Source organism: Odocoileus virginianus, chromosome 11, assembly GCF_023699985.2.
Source record: "Odocoileus virginianus isolate 20LAN1187 ecotype Illinois chromosome 11, Ovbor_1.2, whole genome shotgun sequence".
Lineage (NCBI taxonomy): Eukaryota > Metazoa > Chordata > Mammalia > Artiodactyla > Cervidae > Odocoileus > Odocoileus virginianus.
Genome location: NC_069684.1, coordinates 44,040,814 through 44,065,673, shown reverse-complemented (window position 1 = coordinate 44,065,673; position 24,860 = coordinate 44,040,814). Strand labels below are relative to the sequence as shown.

General features: G+C 36.7%; 1 protein-coding gene across 1 annotated transcript in view; it reads right to left on the bottom strand.

Moving 5' to 3' along the window:
* Positions 1-24,860, bottom strand: part of EXO1 (exonuclease 1) — a 38,065-nt gene that overhangs the window by 4,316 nt on the left and 8,889 nt on the right. The window contains exons 8-13 of the mRNA XM_070474361.1: positions 24,471-24,658; positions 23,643-23,739; positions 17,223-17,448; positions 15,081-15,327; positions 7,566-8,124; positions 4,064-4,165 (exon numbers count right to left, since the gene is read on the bottom strand). Of these exons, the coding sequence (XP_070330462.1) occupies positions 4,064-4,165; positions 7,566-8,124; positions 15,081-15,327; positions 17,223-17,448; positions 23,643-23,739; positions 24,471-24,658 (1,419 nt within the window). The remainder of the gene's footprint in view (positions 1-4,063; positions 4,166-7,565; positions 8,125-15,080; positions 15,328-17,222; positions 17,449-23,642; positions 23,740-24,470; positions 24,659-24,860) is intronic.

Below are 24,860 nucleotides of genomic sequence, written 5' to 3'. Positions count from 1 at the left end.
TATGATATTTGTCTTTATCTGTGCCTTGAATCCATTGACTTTTATGCTGCTGTAAATGTGGAGCCATTAGTTTTGTTACTGTTGCTTTTTTTTTAGGACAGTATGAGTGTGATAATATAAAACAAGGATTTAAAATTGATGAACCCAGTACAGGGTGTATAAAGAATGGAAAGTTTCACACCTGAAAGATGCAATATTAAATTAGGATGTTGGTGATAGGAAAAAAGGAGAGCAAGAAATAAGACAGAGAAAGAAACAGGATTTAGACAGGTATAAATGTCTTGATTGTTTTTCTTTAGCCCTTGAAAAAGAAGGATCCAGCTGGAAGTTATAAAGAAAGTGGACAACCCTAAGATTTTGAAACTAAGTGACACAGAGCAAATATTACAGCTGATAAGTGCTTTAAGAAGTACTGGTTATAAATTAAAAAAGAAAGATGAGTTTGATTTTATATACTGAAGATGGACATCAGGGAGCAAGAGGGAAGGTTCATCTGGGGAGCTGTCACCAAAATAGAAGTGACAGTTAAAACATTGACAACGCAAATCTAAAAGTATAATAATAATAAAAAGATGATGGTTGAATGTCCAGATGTAACTTCTTTTGAGAAAGTACTTTCTACATCTTTAGTCCTATCACTGCAAATAATTTTAATATCTTTCCAGACTTTTTACCATGATTATACAAACATGGGCTTCCCTGGAGGTTCAGATGGTAAAGAATCTGCCTGCAGTGCAGGAGATCCGAGTTTAATCTCTGGGTCGAGAAGATCCCCTGGAGAAGGGAATGGCAACCCCTTATAGCATTCTTGCCTGGAAAATCCCATGGACAGAGGAGCCTGGTGGGCTACAGTCCATGGGGTCACAAAGAGTCGGATATGACTAAGTGACTAACACATACACACACATACAAACATATACAATATGCATATTTTCAAGCATTTAAGCAAACAAAAACACCATGCTACACATATTATTTAATAGCATTGTTTCCCTTTTCATTCAAAAATAATATGGACATTTTTACAACACAGGATCTGTTTGAAAAAGTCTTTCTCACTCAGAGATTTTTAAAAGAAACTTATATTTTCTGTTGGTTCAGCTAGTAAAGAATCAGTCTACAATGCAGGAGACCTGGATTAGATCCCTAGGTTGGGAAGATCCCCTAGAGAAGAGAACAGTTACGCACTCCAGTATTCTGGCCTGGAGAAGTCCTTGGACTATACAGTTCATCAGGTCCCCAGAAGGTCTGACATGACTGGGTAACTTTCACTTTATATTTACATATTTTACATTTATATCCTTAATATCTTTCAGGTTTATATTTATATAGGATGAGATATGACCTTCTTTCAAACAGATACACTAGATCACTTATTAAAAAGGTTTGTAAAGTTTCTATGCTTTTACAAATAAACATTAGAAAGTAATGTATTAACTATATAAATGTAGTTTACTTATATAAGAAAAATAATATATGTCCATTAAAACCAACAACGTATTTAATGTATTTCACACCATTATTTTTTAGATATTTAGATTTTTCCCCCAATTTTTCACTATTGCAACCAATGCAAGAATAAGTAGTCTTGTATTTAAATTCTCATTATCTCTTTAAGCTCAAGTTCTAGAATGTACTTACTGGGTTAAATTATTTGAATTCTTTCAAATTGTTTTCCAGAAATGGCACAGCAATTCTTATTCTCCTAAATATGATTATCCTAAGTAATTATTATCCTAATTAATTAATTATTGGGATAATTAATCATACCAATTAATAGGATTATGCTATCTTAAATGTGATTATTCATCTCAGCACTTTATACCCTTATAAAATTCAGTAAATTAAAAACTTTTGGAAAAATAAGAGGTAAGAAATTATATTTTATTACTTTAATTCATGTTATTTGATTACTAATGAGGTTGAACGTGCTTTTATATGTTAATCATCCACTTGGGCTTTTTGCTTTTGTCATCTCTATTCATGTCTCTTGCCCATTTTTAAGTTAGGAATTAGTGTTTTGATATTGGCAAGATAAATACATAAAATGGGCTTCTGACTTATGAGCTTTCACTATGCAGTCACACAAATATTTATATAGTCTGATTGAAAAAAGCCATTGATTTATCAGGGACCCAGTCTCTAGAAGGCCTTTTTGCAATACACATCAAAGCTTTACACCATACCTGCCCTTGGACCAGTAATACCACTCCACAGAATTCATCCCCATGAAAAATCAGGAATGTGTATAGTACTCAAACGTTTATCAACAAAATCTTCATTGCAGTACTGTTTGGTATAACAAAAATTTTTAGAGTAAAGGACAAACATAAGAAGATTAGTTAAACCCATACCATGGCATATTTTAGTCATTATAAGTAATGTCACTTAACTACATGAAATAGATCTTTATATACTATTTAAAAAAAAAAAAAAAACAGGTTTCACAACTTAAACACCTATTACGTTGGCCAAAATGTTCATTAGGTTTTTTCCATAAGATGGCTCTAATAGCACTTCCTTGTCTATAACTTCATTTGAAACAATTTTGTTAGATTGCATTGTGACAGCTTTCATATTAGTGTGCTTTAAAAAAAAAAATTAGTGAATTTCTGTGCAGTCATTTTACTATTGAAGATGGGATTTAAAAAATATTTTTGGCAATATTATACTTTATTATTCCCTGATAGCTCAGTTGGTAAAGAATCCAGCTGCAATGCAGGAGACCCTGGTTCGATTCCAGGGTCAGGAAGACCTGCTGGAGAAGGGATAGGCTACCCACTCCAGTATTCTTGGGCTTCCCTTGTGGCTCAGGTGGTAAAGAATCCACCTGCAATGCAAGAGACCTGGCTTCAATCTCTGGATTGGGAAGATCCCTGGAGAAGGGAAAGGCTACCCACTCCAGTATTCTCATCTGGAGAATTCCACGGACTGTATAGCTCATGGGGTTGCAAAGAGTTGGACATAACTGAGCAAATTTCACTTTCATTTTTCACTTTTCATTCCAAGAAAGGTAAAAATTTCTCGCTAGACGAAGATCCATGGTCAGGTAGACCAATTCAAGTTGACAGTGATCAAAGGGAGACATAAACTGAGATCAAAGTTATACCACACAGGAGATAGCTTGCTCACATACTCAAAATATCCAAATCAAATGCTGAAAATCATATGCACCAGCTTGCTTATGTTAATTGCTTTGAAGTTTAGGTTCCACATAAGTGAAAAAAAAACCTTCTTGACAGTATTTCTGCATGTGATTCTCTACTTAAACATAATTAAAACATTTCACTATAAAAAACAAATTGTGACAGGCAATCAAAAGTGGATACTGTTCAACAATGTGGAGCAGAAGAGATCATGGGGCAAGTGAAATGAACTACCAACCATACTGAAGGACAGTCTTTATCCAAAGAAAGTGATGTGTATATGGTGGGATTGGAAAGGAGTCCTCTATTATGAGCTCCTTCTGGAAAACCAAACAATTAATTCCAACAAGTACTGCTCCCAGCAGGACCACCTGAAAGCAGCACTGGATGAAAAGAGTCAACAGAAAACGTATAATATTCCATCAGGATACCACAAGGCTTCTCTGATGACCAGGCAAAAACTTACAGCTTGACTGGTCTTCTGATTCAACTGCCACATTCAGATATTATAACTTCGGATTTTCATTTATTTTGGTCTCTATAAAATTTTTAAAATAATGTAGCTGGAACAATTCTTTACTCAAAATGATAAAAAGTTTTGGGAAGATGGAGTTACGAAGTTGCCTGGAAAATGGCAGAGGGGAGTGGAACAAAACAATGAATATGTTGCTCAATAAAGTTATTGGTGAAAATGAAAAACTTGTCTTTTATTTTTAAAACTTAAAAATTAGAGGAACTTTTTGGCCAACCCAATACAAATCAAGTACAAATATGGTCCGAAAAGATTTGAAGGTAGACATTTTTGTGTAAATAAGAATACAGGCACTTTGAGTTTTAATTTTGCTTATGTTCATATTTCCTGGTAATAAGCATGCCCTGCTTCTGAAATCTAAAAGTAATTTAAATAAGTGTTTTACCTTGTTTCTTAGAAGCGTGTCTTTCTTCGAAAAATGAAACAAGTGTAGCTTGGATTTCTGATTACCTTGTTTATCAAGTGGCTTAAAATTGCAATCAGATTCCTAGATCCCCAAGATCGAAAAATAAAGCAAAATTAGATTTTTACTATCAAGATTTTATGACAACTGACCAATATTCAACAAACATAGAACAAGTAAATTGAGAAAAATCGGTGTAAATAAAATGCAACTTCTCAGAAGAAAAAAAGTATTAGAAACATGAAATACAATAAAAGAAAATTAATGTGGAAAGAATGATCTTTGCCAGTTTCACTATAGAAAACTGGTAACAAATTTCAGCTGGAGAAGTAAATTGTATAAAATATAGATTAAAAAGCTCTAGGTGGGGTCTCCAGAACCAGAAGGAGCACACAGCTCTTCTTAAAATTGAAGATGTTTATGCCTGGTAGCTGAGACAGTAAAGAATCTGCCTGCAATGCAGGAGACCCTGGTATGACTCCTGGGTCAGGATGACCCCCTGGAGAAGGGAATGGCAATTTACTCTAGTATTCTTGCCTGGAGAATTCCACGGACATAGGAGCCTGGTGGCTGAAACAGTAAAGAATCTGCCTGCAATGTAGGAGACCCGGGTATGACTCCTGGGTCAGGATGACCCCCTGGAGAAGGGAATGGCAATTTACTCTAGTATTCTTGCCTGGAGAATTCCACGGACATAGGAGCCTGGTGGCTGAAACAGTAAAGAATCTGCCTGCAATGCAGGAGACCCGGGTATGACTCCTGGGTCAGGATGACCCCCTGGAGAAGGGAATGGCAATTTACTCTAGTATTCTTGCCTGGAGAATTCCACGGACATAGGAGCCTGGTGGGCTATGTCCATAGGGTCACAAAGAGTTGGACACGACTGAGCGGACATATACCTGAGATGAAACTGACTTCTATCCAGGCAAGAGATATGCTTCTGTGTGTACAAAGCAAAGAATAAAACCAGAGTAATCTGGGGAAGGGCATCTCATGTTCATGGGAAAAATGGCATGCTTCATGCCAAATTTCTAAGCAACCTTCTTGCTTAAGCTAGTGGATACAGAATCCATGTGACGTTGTACCCTTTCAAGGACTTTGGAAGGTAAATAAATAAATTCAGGAGACTTTACATTTCTGCATTTTTCAAGAGGATTTAAAACAACAGATATTTATCTTGGGATTCTACATAGCATTATATACTTACAAAGCAATCCAAAAGTCAAAAATATTCCTTTAAAATTTGGATTATAACTTACAGAAGCACTAACATTCCTTGCTTATAGTAGTGATGACTCTGGGTTATATTGTCTCTTAAAAGAAAGATCAAGAGTAAGATCCTAAGATTAATTAATCTCAAACTGGGTTAATGAACTCAATGAACATAAGAGTATATGGCTGTTGCTTTTCACAGTGAACTACCAATGGAAATCTCCAATGCATTTTCTTCAGAATCATATAATCCTTTTATCCTAAGAGAAATTTGCCATATCAAGTGGCAAGAGATGATTTAATGAATGATTCTTAGTTTAGTTTGTGATTTTTTTTTGGTGAGGGGAGAGAATTTATGTTTCTGTAACTGTAAGCATAAAAATGATTGACCAGCAGACAGACATGCGGAGAGTTTTGTCAGCATGACGAGCCCATAGGCTGTGAGCTGGTAAGCCTTCTCAGTAAAACATGCTAAAAACTTTACAAAGTTAGTAAAATAGGAAGATGTCTGCTGGAAAAGGAACAAAAATACCCCAAAGGAGTTCAGAGTACTTGAAAGTATCCTCACAAATAGATGGTGATTTTTAATGAAAGATGTTCAAGAAACAGCAACTGCGATGGAACCCAAATAGTGCCATGAGAAAAATGCAGGTAAGACATGGAAAATGAAAAAGATGACATTAAAATGGAGGCTCATATAAAAAGAAACAGTCTTCGAGACCAGTATGGAAGAACTGAACACACAGTGGGTGAACAGGAAAAGAGAAGCAAAAGCCTCGAGGGTTTGGTTTGGCATTTTGTTGTTGTTTAGTTGCCAAGTCATATCCGACTCTTTTGCGACCGCATGGACTGTACCCCATCAGGCTCCTCTGTCCATGGAATTTACCCAGTGAAAGTACTGAAGTATGTTGCCGGTTCCTTTTCCAGGGGATCTTCCTGACCCAGGGATCGAACCTGCGTCTCCCACATTGCAGGCAGATTCCTTACAGTTGAACCACCAGGGAAGCCTCTTTTATTTAAAAAACACTACATGGAATGGATTTTGGATTTGAATACATTAACTGATTCCAGCTTTCTCTAAATGAAAACAATTTGCTTCCACATTTTAACTAGGCTTTTTTCTTTGAGTCCAACACAACTCAAGTTTCCTTTAGGAACTTGAATAAAATATTTTCTTTTTGATAAACACAAGATATACTGAGTTATTGGGTGCAGTGATAAAGAATCTGCCTGCCAATGCAGGAGACACAAGAGATGTGGGTTTTATCTCTGGGTCAGGAAGATCCCCTGGAGAAGGAAATCATAACCCGCTCCAGTATTCTTGCCTGGAAAATTCCCTGGACAGAGGAGCCTGGTGGGCTACAGTCCAGAGGGTCACAGAAGAGTTGGACACAAGTGAGCAACAGACCACAGGTACACAAGGACACTGATTTATTAGACGTTTAATATTCAGGATTATCAGGCCTCGAAATTCCGTCAAATATTACCAAGGTTATAACTGTTCTTACAACTTGGTAACCATAGCTGTGAACATAAAATCAAATCTGTTAAATTAGTAAATTTGAGATAACTCAGATTTAAAGAATGCTCTTATGCCATCATGTCATTTTAAAATATGACATCACTGGGTCTTACGAGTAGTAGTTATTTGGAGCTTTGATTTTATTTACTTAAGAATAAAGCTATTTTATGAATAAGAAAAAATGACTAGGATGCTTTTATTAATTTAAACAGAATAACATAAAACCCTGTACATTACTATCTTGTTTTGTCATAAAGGGGACTTTCAACAAGAATAATAAGAGTAGAAAATATATATATTTCTTAAGTATTAAAACTTAAGACAAACACCATCACGTTAATAGGATCATTTAGTTATAAGGTTTCAAACATTGTCTGAATTCAAGACTATATTAAGGATTTAAATATTAAATTTATAATAACTTCAATAAGCTTATCATTCTTAGGTCTTAAATATTTCACAACTTGAGACATTTAGGTCTTAAGTGTTCCACAACTTGTGTTCCACTGTGTGAAACACATAGTGATGATTCAAGATATATAGCTAGATTAAAAGTATAAGAGTCTAAAATATGAAAAGATACAGAGAAACCCTTCAGATGAGTAAAACATGAACTTTCTACACAGTAAGGTCTAGAGTGAAAAAACCAATTATTTCCGTAACATAGGCAAAATTTCCTCAATTATCTGATGAACACCCTATTTCTCTTATATATGAATTTGAAAACAAAGGCTTCAGAATGTGACTTACCTCTGAATCTGAATCCTTACTAGAAGGCTGAGAAAGTTTTGATGCATTTAAATTGTGTGGTGACAAGTCCATGCTTTCCTGAGACTGTGAAGACCAACCCACATCATGTAAGGGATGTGATTCATCACTTGACTCATCACTCTTTAACGGAGCTACATCAGACATCTCAGTATTCTCAGGCAGAGAGGTGGAAGGATCACTCTTTCTACGGAACTGCTGCAATGCTGTGCTTGGAGAGGGGCTCGGAGTTCTTGAAAAATCTCCAAGACTTCCAGACCAACTGAAACAACTTCTTAGTGTCCCCAAGGTGGGTGGTGAGATGGTCCTTGTGAATGTGCTGGTCTTAAAAGACTGAGACTCTTCAGCCATCACAGTCACATCATCTGGAATCTGTTCACCGGAATTATGCAATACAGTGGTATCATCCAACTTCTTGTCCTCTAGACAATCTGGTTCACCTCCATTGGTTTCTTTATCTGTGACAGCAGTTTCAGCTAGAGGCTGGCTGCTTGCTTTCTTTGATATACAGTCAGCAGAATCCAGAGAATTGGAAAAAAACCTAACAGAAAAAAACAACAGAAAGAATGCAGAAATATTTGGGTTTGCTCATGAAGGTGACAACATTTATAACGGAAAGATGGTCGCTTCTTTTTTAAAATAAATACATTAATTTCATAAATAAGGGCAAAATAGAAAAAAAAAAGGCAAAATAGATTTTACACATGCTGATCTACCTGCCAATGCAGGAGCCACAGGAGCTGTGGGTTTGATCCCTGGGTCGGGAAGATATCCTGGAGCAGGTAAGAGCAACCCACTCCAGCGCTCTTGGAAAATCCCATGGACAGAGGAGCCTGACCGGCTACAGTTAGTTCATGAGGTCAAAAAAGAGTAGGACACAACTGAGCAGACATGCATGACACTCAAATATTTGAACAGATGAAGAAATAAGCAACAGAAAGGATACTTAATAACTATTGTCTCTTATTTTGTAATTGGAATACAAATTAAATAAGCTAATTAAAATACAAGTAAAATAAATTAGCTATTTACCTCTCATTTTAGCTTAACTCCTAGTAGTAAACCATCTGGGAACTTGTAGTAGCATACTAATCTACCAAGCTTTTTATATACCCTATATATTTCTATACTATTTTAAATATTGAGGTTAAGACTTTCAAATCAATTACTAAATTCTGTATTACCAAAGAGGTACTACTTACTCAGGGTAGTAGCTCTAAAAAAGTCATTTTAAAAACTCCAATATAAATGAAACAGATTGCATCATTACTCGGAAGGATGTACTCAAGTAGCATATTTAGGTTTAAAAAGGAAATCCTAAAGCGTATGATCAGTTAAATATGAAACTTACAAAGAATGTACCTCCTTAATAAGCATTAGCTCAAAACCAAAATGATAAGCTGAATATTTACTAAATGTTTGAGAGTAAAAATCCTATTACCTTTTCATCAAATCATAGCTCATGTGTGTGGGTATAAGGCAGAAAGGAAGCAGCATGTGAAAGGAAAAGTCTTATTTGGTTTTTCATTGAGCAGAAAACATCAGCTCCTTTATCTGATCACATAGTTATTTTTCAGCAAACAATAACCTCAGTGATAATCCAAACATTTTTCCATGTATTATTTCATAGGTAAGAGAAGTTAGAATAACAGAGTCCAAGGTTGTAAAATTAATCAGCTGAAGAAAAGAGGATGATGGTTGGATGGCATCACCAACTCAATGGATGTGAGTCTGAGCAAACTCCAGGAGATGGTGAAGGACAGGGAAGCCTGGTATCCTGCAGTCCATGGGGTCACAAAGAGTTGGACATGACTGGGTGACCGAACAACAACAAAGAACAGAATTAAAACCCAGAACCCCTCGCAGTTGATGGTTGCTTCTTTCCAAATAGCTTGTGGTGTTAATTGTTAATTATATTTCCAGATCTCAAAAAGTAAATATGCCTTATTCTAGGATAAGTATCTATATAATATAGATAAAACAGACTTTCAAAAGACAGACAACTGGAGACAAACTTTTGCATATTTAATACACTTCCTGTTATGTTACATTAAAAAGAATGGGGTGGGAATGACCACTGGCATATATATTAGTGACTGAGCACCTGTGGCAGCTGTCTGGTTCACATAACTTCTGCTAGTCTTGACTGGGCACCTGTGGCAGCTGTCTGGTTCACATAACTTCTGCTAGTCTTGAAACAGTCAAGATAAAACACAAATTTCAAAAATTTCTCCAAATGACAGAAGTCAACTTTCTAGAATGTATAAAGCAACACATATCATCTAGAAACCCATTTTCCATTTTTGCGACCATGTTTTCATTATTGCATGGTTAACAAACACCGCTAATGAGGGTGTTAATTCTTCCTTTAACAGAGAAGAATCAAAATGACCATGTCACTGCACTGTGAATGTTTCCTTGAGAAGATCTGATGGGAGAAGGGTTTGACACACTCCCTAAAGGGAGCTTAGGCACTACCAGTGGTTCATTCTTTCATGACCATCTCCCATCATCATGGTTAGGCAAAACTGGCTGAAACCTAATTTATTAAACTTGAAAAATAAGAAAAATCACATTCTAAGTCTTCTGGAGAAATACAGAAGCTGATAAATTTTCTTTTTCTTAAAGTTACTAATCCCTGTTTCTAATTGTGGCACCACTATCCGAAGTCAATGAAACAGAGGTATTCATTGTATGTCTATCATCTACTGGGCACTATTTTATACACTTTACTTATGTTAATAATTTAATTCTATCAGTAATCCTAAAATTGCTATACTTGAAGAAACTGAAGCACCCAGAAATTAATTTGCCCAAGTCAAACATCTCATGAGTAAACCCGACAGGATTCAAAATCCAAGTGGTCTAACTCCAGGGTCCAAATTCCTAACCCCTAAGTAATACTGACTCTTCAAATTCTTATCTTCACTAGCAGGGACTATGACAACAGCTATTGGCCCTCTAGAATCCACTCTTCACAGGGTGTTCAGAGTGGTCCATCTCAGGGGTCTCCAACCTCTGGACCATGGACTCATACTGGTCCGTGGCCTGTTTCGAACCAGGCCACAAAGCAAGAGGTAAGCGAAGGGAGGATGAGCAAGTGAAGCTTCATCTGTATTTACAGTAACTCTGAATTCCTCACATTACCACCTGAGCTCTGCCTCCTGTCAGATCACTGGTGGCATTAGATTTTCATAGAAGCGAGAACCCTACCATGAACTGTGCATGTAAGTGATTTAGGCTATGTGCTCCTTATGAGAAATCTAATGCCTAACGATTTAAGGTGGAACTGAGGTGGTGATGCTAGCTTTGGGGAGCAGCTGCAAACACAGATTATCACAAGCAGAAATATACAGAGATCATAATAAATCACATGCTTGCAGACTTATATCAAAACCCTATCAGTGATGGCAAGTGACAATTAAGCTGCATCTGGTGGCAAGCTTTATAGTGGTAAGTGAGTTGATATACTTCAGTTGTACATGTACATCTGGTAGCAGGCTTTAAGTCAGAATCCAATGCTTATTTTTAGTTCACGTGTGGCCTGCCCATTATTTTATTTACCACCTCTGATTATTTGCCTCTTTTCTGCCCTGCACAGTTGTCTCAGTCAGTTTTGGTAAGCCCACAAGCTAACCCTAGTGAAAGTGAGTAAAAAACAAACATTACTGGAGAACTTCTTTGAAAAGAGGGAAAGACCCAATGATGAAACAGCAGAATACTCTAAGACTGCCAACAAAAAGAAACCTGCTTTTAAAATACCAAGAGTCCTACTTAAATAATGGGTTCATTGAAACATGCAATTCACATTCTCCAAGGCTGCTTTGTATAATATATGATGATTAGCTATCTAGAGAAGCCATGAAACCTTCAAAACTACTTTGCCACATGAAAACCAAGCACCCCGGATTAAAAGACAGCCTCTGGAGTTTCAAAAGAAAAAAAATATGAACATGTAGAAGCAATTCTTGAAGGCCACACTTCATTAAATGTGTCTACACTGAGAGCATCATTCTTAGTGGATGACTGCATGGCTAAAGCTAAGAAGCCCTTTACTCTTGGTGAGGAGTTGATCCTGCTAAGGACACTTGTCATGAACTCTTAGGAGAGGCTGCAGTTTAAAAGGTGGCGCAGGTTCCTCTTTTGGCTAGCACCATAACTAGACAAACTGAGGAAACAGCAGAGGATATTGAGGCACAATTGTTAGAGAGGATTAATGAGTCACTGTGGTACGCAATCCAGGTCGACAAGTCTACCTATGTTGACAAGCAACAATGCTTGTTTTTGAGTGCTCTGTTTTTTAGGAGGATGTGCATGAGGATATGTTATGTGCACTTCTGTTGCCAATCAACACCACAGTTGCAAAACTATTCAAGTCTCTGACTGACTACATATCAGGAAAACTGGTCATTTTGCGTTGAGCTATGCACAGACAGAGCGGCTACCACGACTGGACAGCTTTCTGGTCCCACTATATGGGTCAAAGAGGTCATTTCTGAATGTAAGTCTGTGTATTGTGTCATCCATAGAGAAATGCTGGCTAGCTGAAAAGTATCACCTGAACTTAATGTTTTGCAGGATGTGATTAAAATAATCACATTAAAGGACACACCTTTAAGTCAAGTCTATTTGCACAACTCTATGAGGAGACGGACACAGCACACACGTCTTCTCTCATACACAGAAGTGAGGTGGCTTTCTAAAGGCAGGTCACTGGCTAGAGTTTTTGAGTTACGAGAGTCACTCCAGAAATTTCTTTTAGAAAAACAGTCACCACTAGTAGCACATTTCAGAGAAACAGAAGGGGTTGCAAAACTTGCTTGTGTGACATATTCAACCTGCTCAGCAAACTCAGTCTGTCACTTCAGGGGAGAACAACTGTGTTCAAGTCAGCAGATACAGTGGCTGCATTCAAAGCCAGACTGAAATTATGAGGGCGACGAGTGAACACTGGGGTTTTTGACATTTCAAACATCAGCAGAGATTTTGAAAGAGACTGAGCCAGGGCCTTCTTTTTCCCAGCTGGATGCATGATCACCTGTCTCAGTTTTCAAAAGAGTTTGAGCACTACTCCCCTACCACAAAAGACCCCCAAACTGGAAAGGAATGGATCCGTGACCCATTTGTGAACAAGCCAGGTGAACAGACTTTGTCTATGCTAGAAAAGGATCACCTGCTTGAGATCGTAAATGATGGTGGCCATAAAAGTATGCTTGAGACAACTTCAAACTTCCATACGTTTTGGTTTAAAGTTATACAGAGCGAAGTAAGCCAGAAAGCTAAAGACCATTACAGTACACTAACACATATATATGGAATTTTTTTTTTTTTTTTTGTGGTATTTGGTTGAGAGAGTGGTGGGCAGTCCCATGAAGGGAAAGTACCTTATCTCAGACAGTCAGAAACTCTGGGTCTATTATATGGAATTTAGAAAGATGGTAACGATAACCCTATATGCAAAACAGAAAAAGAGACTCAGATGTATAGAACAGACTTGTGGACTCTGTGAGAGAAGGCGAGGGTGGGATGTTTCAAGAGAACAGCATCGAAACATGTATATTATCTAGGGTGAAACAGATCACCAGCCCAGGTTGGATGCATGAGACAAGTGCTCGGGCCTGGTGCACTGGGAAGACCCAGAGGGATCGGGTGGAGAGGGAAGTGGGAGGAGGGACCGGGATGGGGAATACATGTAGATCCATGGCTGTTTCATTTCAATGTATGACAAAAACCACAGAAATGTTGTAAAGTAATTAGTCTCCAACTAATAAAAATAAATGGAAAAATAAATAAATAAATAAATAAAATAAAATAAAAAAACAAAAAAAAAACAAAAAAAATAAAGTCAAGGCGGAATAGCCTGAGATTGCCACAAAAACACTAAAAAGTTGGCTTCCATTTCCAACATCCTAACTCTGTGAAGCATGGTTTTCTGCAGTGACAGCAACCAAAACAAGATTATGGAGTAGACTGGACACAAGCAACGCGTTCATGTGTCACTGTCTCCCACCACCCCCGGGTGGGACCATCTAGTTGCAGGAAAACAAGCTCAACAAGCACTCAGTGCACTCTCCCAGAATGCACCCATTCTGCATTATGGTGAACTGTATAATTATTTCATTATATATCACAATGTAATAATAGTAGAAATAAAGTGCACAATAAATGCAGTGTGCTTGAATCATCCTGAAACCATCCCCTCATCCGCTTCATGGAAAAATTGTCTTCCAAGAAACTGATCCCTGGTGCCAAAAAGGTTGGGGACCATTGGTCTACCTAAACCAGGAATCAAATCATAACCCTCTCCTGATCAAAACCTTCTAAATGTTTCCTATTGCCTTTAAAGACTCAAAGTTCCTTAGGTTGGCTCACAAGCCTTTCATGAACTGGCTTCCTTATTTCTCCTCCTTCATCGTCTACATCCCTGCTCCTTTTCCATTCTTTTTCCAATTTACATTGTGGCAGAAGTGAGAATAGCAGTGATCAACAGCAAATAGTTGCCCCATGCTCTACACTGCTGCTCACCTCCATACCTCTGTCCAAGCTACATGAGTCTGCTGGTAAAATACCTGGCTCCATTCTTTATCTGCTTCACCCACAAATCATTTAAACATAGGTAAGAGCACCTTCGGAGAAGGCAATGGCACCCCACTCCAGTCCTCTTGCCTGAAAAATCCCATGGACGGAGGAGCCTGGTAGGCTGCAGTTCATGGGGTTGCAAAGAGTCGGACATGACTGAGCGACTTCACTTTCACGCATTGGAGAAGGAAATGGCAACCCACTCCAGTGTTCTTGCCTGGAGAATCCCAGGGATGGGGGAGTCTGGTGGGCTGCCGTCTATGGGGTCGCACAGAGTTGGACACGACTGAAGCAACTTAGCAGCAGCAGCAGTAGCAAGAGCACCTTACACGCGCCCCTTCCCTCTCACCCTTTCCAACCATTGTCTCAGCATTAGATGCCCTCAAAACACCTTGCATGATTTTGTCACTGTACTTACCACACGGTATGGGATAATTTTGTTACTGACCTATTTTTCCAACTAGGAAAAACTACTTGTTTCTCAAGAGCAAACCCATGTCTCTCATTTCTGTAACCCAGCACCTAGTATTACATCAGATTATCAATTAATATGAGAATTACATAGTCATCTGTATTTAAATAGATTTATAAAAGTATGTTGTAAAATTATATTTAACTCTTAAACAAACTAAAAAAAATAGAAAAAAAGAAGATGGATCCTCCCTGCCCCCTGGCAAAGTAATAGAGGGTACTCTAATGCAAAATGCAATAAGATCCACAATTCTTATTTTAGTTCTATATCAGGAGATAACAAAAGTATAGTAGTCCAAGTGGAACTAAGGCAACACATGATAAACTGGATTAAGCTAAATCCTACACCTGTCTCATTAGATTCAACGCTATTCATAACAATTAAAATAAACAACAACAGAGTATATAATCTAATAGACACACAGCATTCTATAGATGTAACAATACCTGCTTCTGGTGCCTGGAACCACAACTGCACCACTTTCTTCATTTTTCTTCTGTAAAAATGTTGCAAATCTGTTTCTTGTCGTCAGTGGTGTGCTTAAGGTTTTTTTAGCAGTAGCTCCTTCTACCAGGTCAGGCATGAACAGTTCAGAAGAGTTCAATGACTTATTACCTTCACAACTATTTCTCTTGATCTTCTTTGTAAAGGAAGTAGAATATTGATCCAACATATCATCTTCTGACAGCTCTTCTAAATAAAAATAAGATTATTTGTAAATCTTTATTTCATGACTTGTTAGAGATTTGGTCTCAGTTTCACAGCCTATGTTCTATTGCCCTAAAGATGAAGTCTTTTTTTTTTTTTTTTGATTATGCATCAGAAAAGAAAAGAAAACAATGATTTTTTTTTTTTTTAAATTCCCTTGGCTGTGTTTTACTGTTTCAAAATTAACTATGATTTAATGTCAATTATTTGTATGAATTTCAGGATACAATCAATTCTGCAAGGCTCCACACCCATTACACTATTTATGTTTAAAAAAAAGGGCCTAATTTTGAATGCAAAAAAAAGAGAAAAATTAAGTGAAGTGAAAGCCACTCAGTCGTGTCCGACTCTTTGCGAACCCATGGACTATATAGTCCATGGAATTCTCCAGGCCAGAATACTGGAGTGGGTAGCTGTTCCCTTCTCCAGAGGATCTTCCCAACCCAGGGATCAAACTCAGGTCTGCCGCATTGCAGGTGGATTTTTCCCTCTTCCTCTACAGAAGAGGAAAAAAAATATTGTAGGATCCCCAGAAAGCCCACCAAGAAGTTACACTATGTTAACCTCATTTTCTTTTTATGATAAGGTTGTTAGATTATCTGTTTTGAGAAATTCATAGATTTAGTATATCCTGAATTGAACAAGACACTTCAGTGTCTCATATTATCATAGTGGACAATGCAGAGCAAACGTTATTATATATTAGTTACAAGAATTTGCAGCGAGTTGAATAGCCAGACAGACTACTGGTGACTATTAGTCTGAAAGGAGGTCTGTCTCTACTACAGGGCTCTAGATTTCCACTAGAACTAATATGTGATTTTAGTAAGTTTCAAAACACAAGATTAATATACAAAAATCAAGTGTATTTTTATATACTAACAATGAACCAAAAATTGCAGTTAAAAATATTATTTATAACAGCATCAAAAATCTGAAATATAGGGATAAATTTGACAACATATGTGCAAGACCTGTACACTAAAAACTACAAAGCATTTCTGAAGGCTTAAACTAAAGAAGACTTAAATAAATGGGTCCGAAAACTTGATATCATTAAGATGTCAATTCTCCACAAAATAATCCATGCATGTGTCAAGTGGCTTCAGTAGTGTCTGATGTGACCCTCTGGATTGTAGCCTGCCAGGTACCTCTGTCCAAGGGATTCTCCAGGCAAGAATACTGAAGCAGATTGCCATGGTCTCCCCAGGTGATCTTCCCACCCCAGGGATTGAAACTGAATCTCTTACTAAGTCTCCTGCACTGGCAGGTGGGTTCTTTACCACTAGCACCACCTGGGAAAATAATCTATAGATTCAACTAAAACCCAGTCAAAACCTTAGCAGACTCTTTTTTTTTTTCTTTTTTTAAAGAAATTGACAAGTTGGTTTTAAAATCTGCATGGAAATGCAAAGAACACAAAACAGTCAAAACAAGTTTTCAAAAGAACAAACTTAGGGACTTACTTTACCTGATTTCAAGACTGACTATAAAGGTACAGTAATCAAGACAGTTTTTCTGGCATAAAGTAGGAGGAGACCAATGGTACAGAATAATAGAGCCCAGAGAGAGACCTGCACATATATGCTCAACTGACTGTCCACAAATGTGCCAAGACACTTCAACGGAAAAAGGATAATCTTTGAAACAAATGGTGTTAGAACAACTGAATTGCCATATACAAAAAAAAGTGAACCTTGATCCTTACCTCACACGATATAAAAAATTAATTCAAAATAGATCAAAGGCCTAAATGTAAGAACTAAAACTATAAAACTTCTAGAAGAAACAGGAAAAAAATCTTAACGACCTTAGATTTAACAAAGACTTCTAAAATGTGACCAGTTCTCACTAGTATTTCACAAAAACAAAATACATACCACTTCTTGGTCTTTTTACAATGGATGACTTCCTTGGAAGATTTAACCCTTTAGTACTAATCACTTGTTTAATGCCCACAGTACTTGTATTTTCCTTCACCTTTGTAGTATCTGAAACAATATCCAGTTCACGTCTAGGGCAATAATTCCTATGCCAAATGCTATTAATATTAGATGATTTTTGACATGCTTTGTCAGTCCAACTATGACTTCTTGATTGCGCAGGCTAAAGTAGTAAAAAGAAAAAGGTTACTTAAAGAAGAAAAATGGTTAAATCATCTCCCTCTGTATCAACATAAATTACAAGCAAATAATTAAATTACTCCTTTGAACTTTTGATGAAATATCCATCCTCTAATAACACTTTCTACTTTGCTAGTCTTATTTGCTGTTGTTGAGTTGCTAAGTCATGGCCGACTCTTCTGCAACCCCAAGGATTGTAGCCTGACAGGCTCCTCTGTCCATGGGATTTCCCAGGCAACAATACTACAGCGGGTTGCCATCTCCTTCTCCAGGGCATCTTCCTGACCCAGGGATCGAACCCACGTCTCCTGCATTGCAGGTGAATTCTTTACCACTGAGCTGCCTGGGAAGCCCCTTTGCTAGTCCTTTTGCTTTCCATTAAATGTGTCTTGTATTCCTAGATCTGTATTTCTCCTAATGTGGGTCAGGCAAACTTGTTAGATCATTTTTAAGAAATAAAATATATCTTCCTAAGATGAGCAGTGCAAGAAATAAAACTACACTTGAAGAAGTATGACCAGAAAAAAAGTACTTTTAAAATTTGAGTAATATTTAATATACAATATTTAGTTTAATAATCATCTAGCAAATAAGCCTCTAATTACAGACATATCCTTTACAAAAGGATCTGAAAATTAAAACCATAAAATTATATATTTAATCAACTGTCATATCTTCAGAACTTGGATGAGCTCAAATGGAAACAATCTTATTTACAAAACAATAATTTCTTTAATGGACAATATCTATGTATTAAATGGGTAACTATTAGTGAATAATACCTATGTATTAAATAGAAAGCTACTTTGGTCTACACTGAATAATGCATAAAACTTTCTCTGAGAAAGAGCTTATTTTCAATAAAGATTGGTAAATAATCATTTTTAATGCTAATACAAGTTATTAAATATAACTTGTATAATAAATTATTGTATAATTTATATACAATAAATATATTTTAGATGACAATGATCTGCTAAAAGGATGTCAGTGATACTCTAACAGAGTAGAAAAGGGAAAAATTAACAATGGTATAAAAAATGCTGGTACTAAGAATGTGAGTTCCATGCGACAAAAGTCCCACTAAAATTTGGAATCTAATCTTTCACTTAAAGAAAGGATTAAATATAAAAATAAATAAAAAACAAGGTGACATTATTCACAATATATCTTAAGAATGAACAAGAGTCAAGAATTAACTTAGAATCATTGAGAAAAAAGGTATAATAAAAACAGCTTAAGCAGTATAGGTCATGGCATTAGATCTCATTGATGGTTTCATTTAAAAAAGAGAGAAATAGGAGAGTAGAAAATCTGATTGGGAAGAATACACTTTAGATAAATAATAATAATTAGCTTGATGTACAATTAGTGGTTCTGAAAGAAATGTCCTCATGAAATAAAAGATCTGATAAGGATTTGGTTTCATGAAGGATGGCCATCTTAGTGATCCATAACATTCCCAATGATATCTGAACATTTTCAATACAACCAATTATTTTTGAGTTTCTGAGACAAAGGAAAAACTTGAGAATCATTCTCAATGAAATTATATTAATATCAGTAATTCAAATGTGTAAAGAAGATAGCAGAATAAAGACTTTTCAGTCCTGCTAGTCTAGAAACTTACAATTTTGAGGTAAATAAGTCACACAGCTGTAATGTACATCACCAGGAATGCAGTCATCCCTTAGTGGCCTCAGGGGATTGGTTATAGGATCCTTTCAGATACCAAAATCCACGATGTTCAACTCCCTTACATAAAATGGAGTGGTACTGTCAGCCCTCCACATCCATGGATTCAGTCTAATTGGATCTGCGGTTGGTTGAATCTGCAGATGCCCACAGATAAGGAGGGCTGTACAGTCAATGATATTGTGGAACCTCCCTCATGGTCCAGGAGTTAAGACTCTGTGCTTCCAATGCAGGAGGCATGGGTTTGCTCCCTGATCAGAAAACCAAGCTCCCTCATGCTGGCATGGCCAAATAATGATAATAACTCTATATGGTGAAAGATGGTAATTAGACTGACCATGATAATTTATTAATGTATATAAATATTGAATCACTATGTTTACACTTGAAACTAATATGTCAATAATGATTCAATAAGAAAAAAATCACGCCCAAACCAATAAGAAACAAATACAAACTCCATCTGTAGAAAAATTAGGAGATATCTGTGACTTCCAAACCATAGAAGACAAGGGTATAGACAGAAAAATTTAAAGAACCTAGCCCAAGGAGGGAGGGGTAAGATAGGGGTAGGAGATTAAGAGGGTGCAAACTATTAGGTGTAAAAAAGCTACAAGGGTATACTGTACAATACAGGGAATACAGCCAATATTTTATAACTATAAAGTATAACCCTTAAAAATTGTGAATCACTATGCTGTACCCCTGAAACATATATTATACATCAACTATATCTCGATAAAAAGATAAAAATAAAGAACCTAGCTTAAGAAAGATCAAACTCATGTGTCTGCAGAAAAGAATGATGCCAATTCCACGTACAGAAACTTAAGAGAAAGACTTGAACCAAGTACCACGGAGGCCGCAAGTAGGCGGAGGGCTGAGAAAAGGATTATATGGCTCCTGGGCCCTCATCTTCAATCTGTCCAATATGGTCAATTCATACCCATCTGCCTTCAGAGCAACCAGACCTTCGAAACCCACAAACAGTAACATAAAAACTTCAAAAGGTGAGAAGATCTCTAAAGACAGGGATTGTCTAAAGACAGGGATTGCCTAAAGACAGGGATCAAATGCAAGGTTAAATATTGAATGGTGGGATTAGCCCTACCCCTTCCCAAAGAAAGAAAAGAAAGTTAGTCACTCAGTCGTGTCAGACTTTCTGTGACCCTGTGGACTGTACCCACCAGCCTCCTCTGTCCATGGGATTCTCCAGGCAAGAATACTGGAGTGGGCTGCCACTGGGTTGAGATCTTCCCAATGCAGGGATCAAACCCAGGTCTCCCACATTGCAGGCACTCTTTACTGATGAAGCCACTAGGGAAACCCACCCCTTCCTGGTCCACCCCAATTTATTTTCCCCATCTTGCTCTCAAAATGTTTACCTAGCTAAGTAGAAACTGGAGGATCCCATTTTAGAAAAAAGAACTGTACAAAGAAAACATGCTGATGTTTGAGAAATCACAAAACAAAGCCAGCTTGTTGCTAACCAGTTCAACCAAGAGTAATAAAACCCAAGACTATAAGCCCCACTCATTTACACAAAGCTTCTTAAGCTTCTCAGTGCCTCTCCTAAATAGGAACAAACAGACAAGAAGCTAGGTGTTAGAAAAGTCTCCACCATAAAAGAGAAAAGCTAAAACACATAGGAAAAAAAAAAATCCAAAGCTAACAGAAATAATGCAGAGAAGAAAAGGTATAAGAGAAATTTAATATTAAATTTCTGAGAGGAGTGGGAAAGAGGAGTGTATATTCATGAAATGAAACAAAGTCTTTAAAAAAAAAAGCACAATTAAAGAAAAGGTTCTTCGATATGAAAATGATAACAAAAACTAAATATTAATCAGAATTTTCTGCAATGATAGATAGATTCCGTGCTGTCCAACATGGTAGCCACTGAGGACTTGAAAAGTGACCAGTGCAACGGGAGAACTAAAATTTAATTTAATGTTAATTTAAATAACCGCCTGTGGTCAGTGGCTACATACTGGACAGCACAAAGCTGAAAGACAAAATAGAAAAAAAAGTTTCCCCCAGGAAGAAAAGAAGACAAAGACATGAGTAAGATAGAAAAGTTCCAGAATCTAAAGACCAGGAAAAACCAATACCTAACTGATAGAAGTTCTAGAAACAGAACAGAGAAATCAGAAAAGGAGAAACAGCAACCTGAGTATAAGGATTATATAATTTGAGCTGATGAACATAAAGTTCTTTTTTAGTATCATTATAAATTTGTGCGCTCTTAATAAGCTTGGCTTATTATTTCAGCTGACAGTAATGATTCTTCTCAACGCTCAACTTGTCACCAGTTTCTCTGTGGCTATGTTCTTTAGGCTTATCTTGTTTTCTTTCTCAAGGTGCTCTGATTCATTTAGCTGGTAAACTGAGACATTCTTGGTCCAGCCAGAACAAACTACTTTGAGTACCTCTAACATGCTATCCTCTTCCATACATGCTATTCCTTTAGCCTGGAACCACTCACCCATTTTGAAAATCCCTACTCATCTTCGTAAATTCAGGACACACACTAGCTCCTATATTAGGAGACACTAGAGGGCTTGGCTTGGAATCAGAACTCCCCTATTAGTAAATAAGTTACTATGTTTAATGTGCTTAGAATGGCACTTAGAAAACAGCTCAATAAATGTCTGCTATTATTATTATTAAAAGGTATTCTCTTTTTCGGTGGAGTTAAATGCATCCCCTTTGTTTCCATGGAGCCTAGAATACATCTCTATTATGGGATATACCATATTTCTATGTATATAACCATGTGTCTCTTCCTTAGACAATGAGTATCTTATAAGCAAGGATTATGCTCTGTTTTTCTTTAGATTCTGGAACATTCCAGAGTATGTTTGTTACAATACTTAATAAATGCTTAGTAAAGAACTGAATGGGGAGTAAAGGTAAAGATCTGGATTAGACTAGAAACTATGAGAAAGAAGTAACTTAACTAGAAAGACAAAAAATAAATAGGAGGACTTAGCAATGAAAGAGAAGCCAGGGGTGGGGGAGAAACAAAATAGATGAAGGAGATTAAGAGGTACAAAAGACTAGGTATAAAATAATTAAGTTACATGGATGTAATGTACAGCACAGTGAATATAGTCAATACTTTATAATAACTTTGTATGCAGTATAATCTACAAAAATGTCAAATTACTCTATTATAGACTTGAAACTAATACAGTTGACCCTTGAACAATGTGAGGGTTAAGCTGAGTATACCTGATAGTTGGCCGTCTATATTTATAGTTCTCTATCACCTGTGGAATCAACCAACCATAGATGGTGTAGTAGTATAGTATTTACTGTTGAGAAATATACATGAATAAGTGGATGTGTGCAGTTCAAAGCCTTATTATTCAAGGGTGAATCATATAATATTGTAAGTTAACAATACTTCAATTTAAAAAAACAATTAAATTCCAAATTTTCTGGTCTGAGAGAATAATAGAGATCATGTAACTGACATTCATTCATTACAAAAAAAATGGTAAATAAAATATGGCAATGAATATCACAAAATCTTGCCATTATGAAGATTACAGTCTATTGGAAAGAATCGGAAAATAAACAATTGAGATATAATTTATGATGCAATAAGTGATAAAAAGAATAAAGGGAAGCTGATAAGAGTTTGCTTTTGATTGTAGACAGATTTAAGGTTATAAAAAGTACTTACGTAGACACAGGAGACATTTAGAATTGTTGTGGCTGGTACACAGATTAGAGACTGTTAAAGATGTGCAAGTCCTCTGCATAAAATGAGATAATTAGAGTCATGGTGGTGGTGATTTAGTTGCTAAGTTGTGTCCAATTCTTGTGACCCCGTGGACTGTTGCCTGTCAGGCTCCTTTATCCACAGGACTCTCTAGGCAAGAATACTGGAATAGTTTGCTATTTCCTTCTCCAATTAGAGTCATAAGAACTTATTAAGGAATAAATTTGAACATAAGAGAGAACAGAGTCTGAATGGAAATAGGAACAGAAAAGAGAGAATGATAGAAGTGTACATCACAAGAGATATATAGACATACTATTGGGAAAAAAAAAATAGGAGAGGGATGAATGACATACAGCAGAGGTACTCAGTAAGTACTGCTAAACTGTGAATGAGAGGAAAAAAAGTTTTTACTCCCGAGGTATTTCTAGATTTGAGTCTTCAACAATGCCAAATGCCAGAGGTTGGATTGGGTGAGATGAGAAAAAGGCATTAAGCACTTGGTATATTCAAAAAAATGTTCAAGTATAAAGGTCTTATATTATGTGGTCACTTTTTAAGAAAATTAACCAATATACCCATTGGTTCTAAGAGATATATTGTCTCTAGAATTGAGTTGTTTTCAATCAACATTCTGCACAGTGCCTGGATGCAGAAATGTTTAAAAGACGTTTACTAAGTGAAGATTTGCCATTAGTCTCAGTTCCTAAGCAATAACAAAATATGCTTTTAGAAAGAAGTCTTTAATATGTTACCATGGCAGTGTCTGGATTGTAGTCATCGATCTGCTTGAGAGTGTTTATATCTTTATTCCCAAGTGCTATTTGAAGAGCTATAGAATCATCAACATACCTAGGTTGGTAAGGTTAAGGAAAAATAATTTTATTAACAGCCAAACAAACAATACCATATTAAGACAGAAAAGTGTGATCTATTGTCAGAGAAAACCTTCAGGTTTATGACTTCAAGGGACCCTACTTCCTTTCCACATTTGGCTTTACTGAAACCACATGATAATTTACTTCCTTTTCACATTCGGCTTTAGTGAAACCACATGATAGTTTACAGCAGGAGTTGGCTATTTTCTGAAGCAAAGCCCTAAGGCATCACTTACTTCCTGTCAAGGGAGATGGAGAGGAAAGCCCTGCCATTACCCAGGTGACTCACAGCTCCACATCACTCTGTATGTACATGGCCAGTGGCTCTGCAGAAAGCATCCTCAACTGGTGTACTCACACGACCAGAGTGTTCTTCCTGATTAATTGAGCTTGCTCACCATGAGTGGTTCTCCTCAGTGCCACCTTTGGAGTATGTACCTTAAGTGGCTGACTACATATTTCTGTCAAGTCAATCTAAGTAATTAGCAAGTTATAATGGATGAGCTTCAGATTTATAAACAAAAAGTTACTCTAAATTTTTAACTTGCAAGATAATTAAATTTAACAAAATAAAGATTCCACTATAAAAAAAAAAAGAAAGCCAAAAACAATTTGCCAGCTTTTGACTGAATGTCTAGCTAAAAACACCACCACAAAGACATGAAAGGAATGCAAACTTCTACCATTCTGGTTCAGAAAGGATACTGCCCAGCATAGCTTAGTGTTTTGGGATCAATGTCATCTTCATAGGCATTCAGAGGGATGAGCTTCCTTTTGATGGGATCAAAAACAAGCTGATAGAGGAAGGTATTGTTGGCCCGAATAAATCCTTTGATGTAATCTTCTGGTACTGTTATATTCATCTTGAGATAATGTCCAATTTTCCTGATGACCTAGTAATGAGTATAAATATATTTATGAGTTATTTAATACCCGAAGATAAAGAATAGGGGAAGTGTTATTCCCAAGACCCATCACTTTACATTAGAGAAGGATGAGGAGGGGTAGGAAAATCAATTGCTTTTGGAGGGGGGTAGTATAATTGCTTCACAGTGTCATGTTAATTTCTGCTGTACAATGAAGTGAATCAGCCAC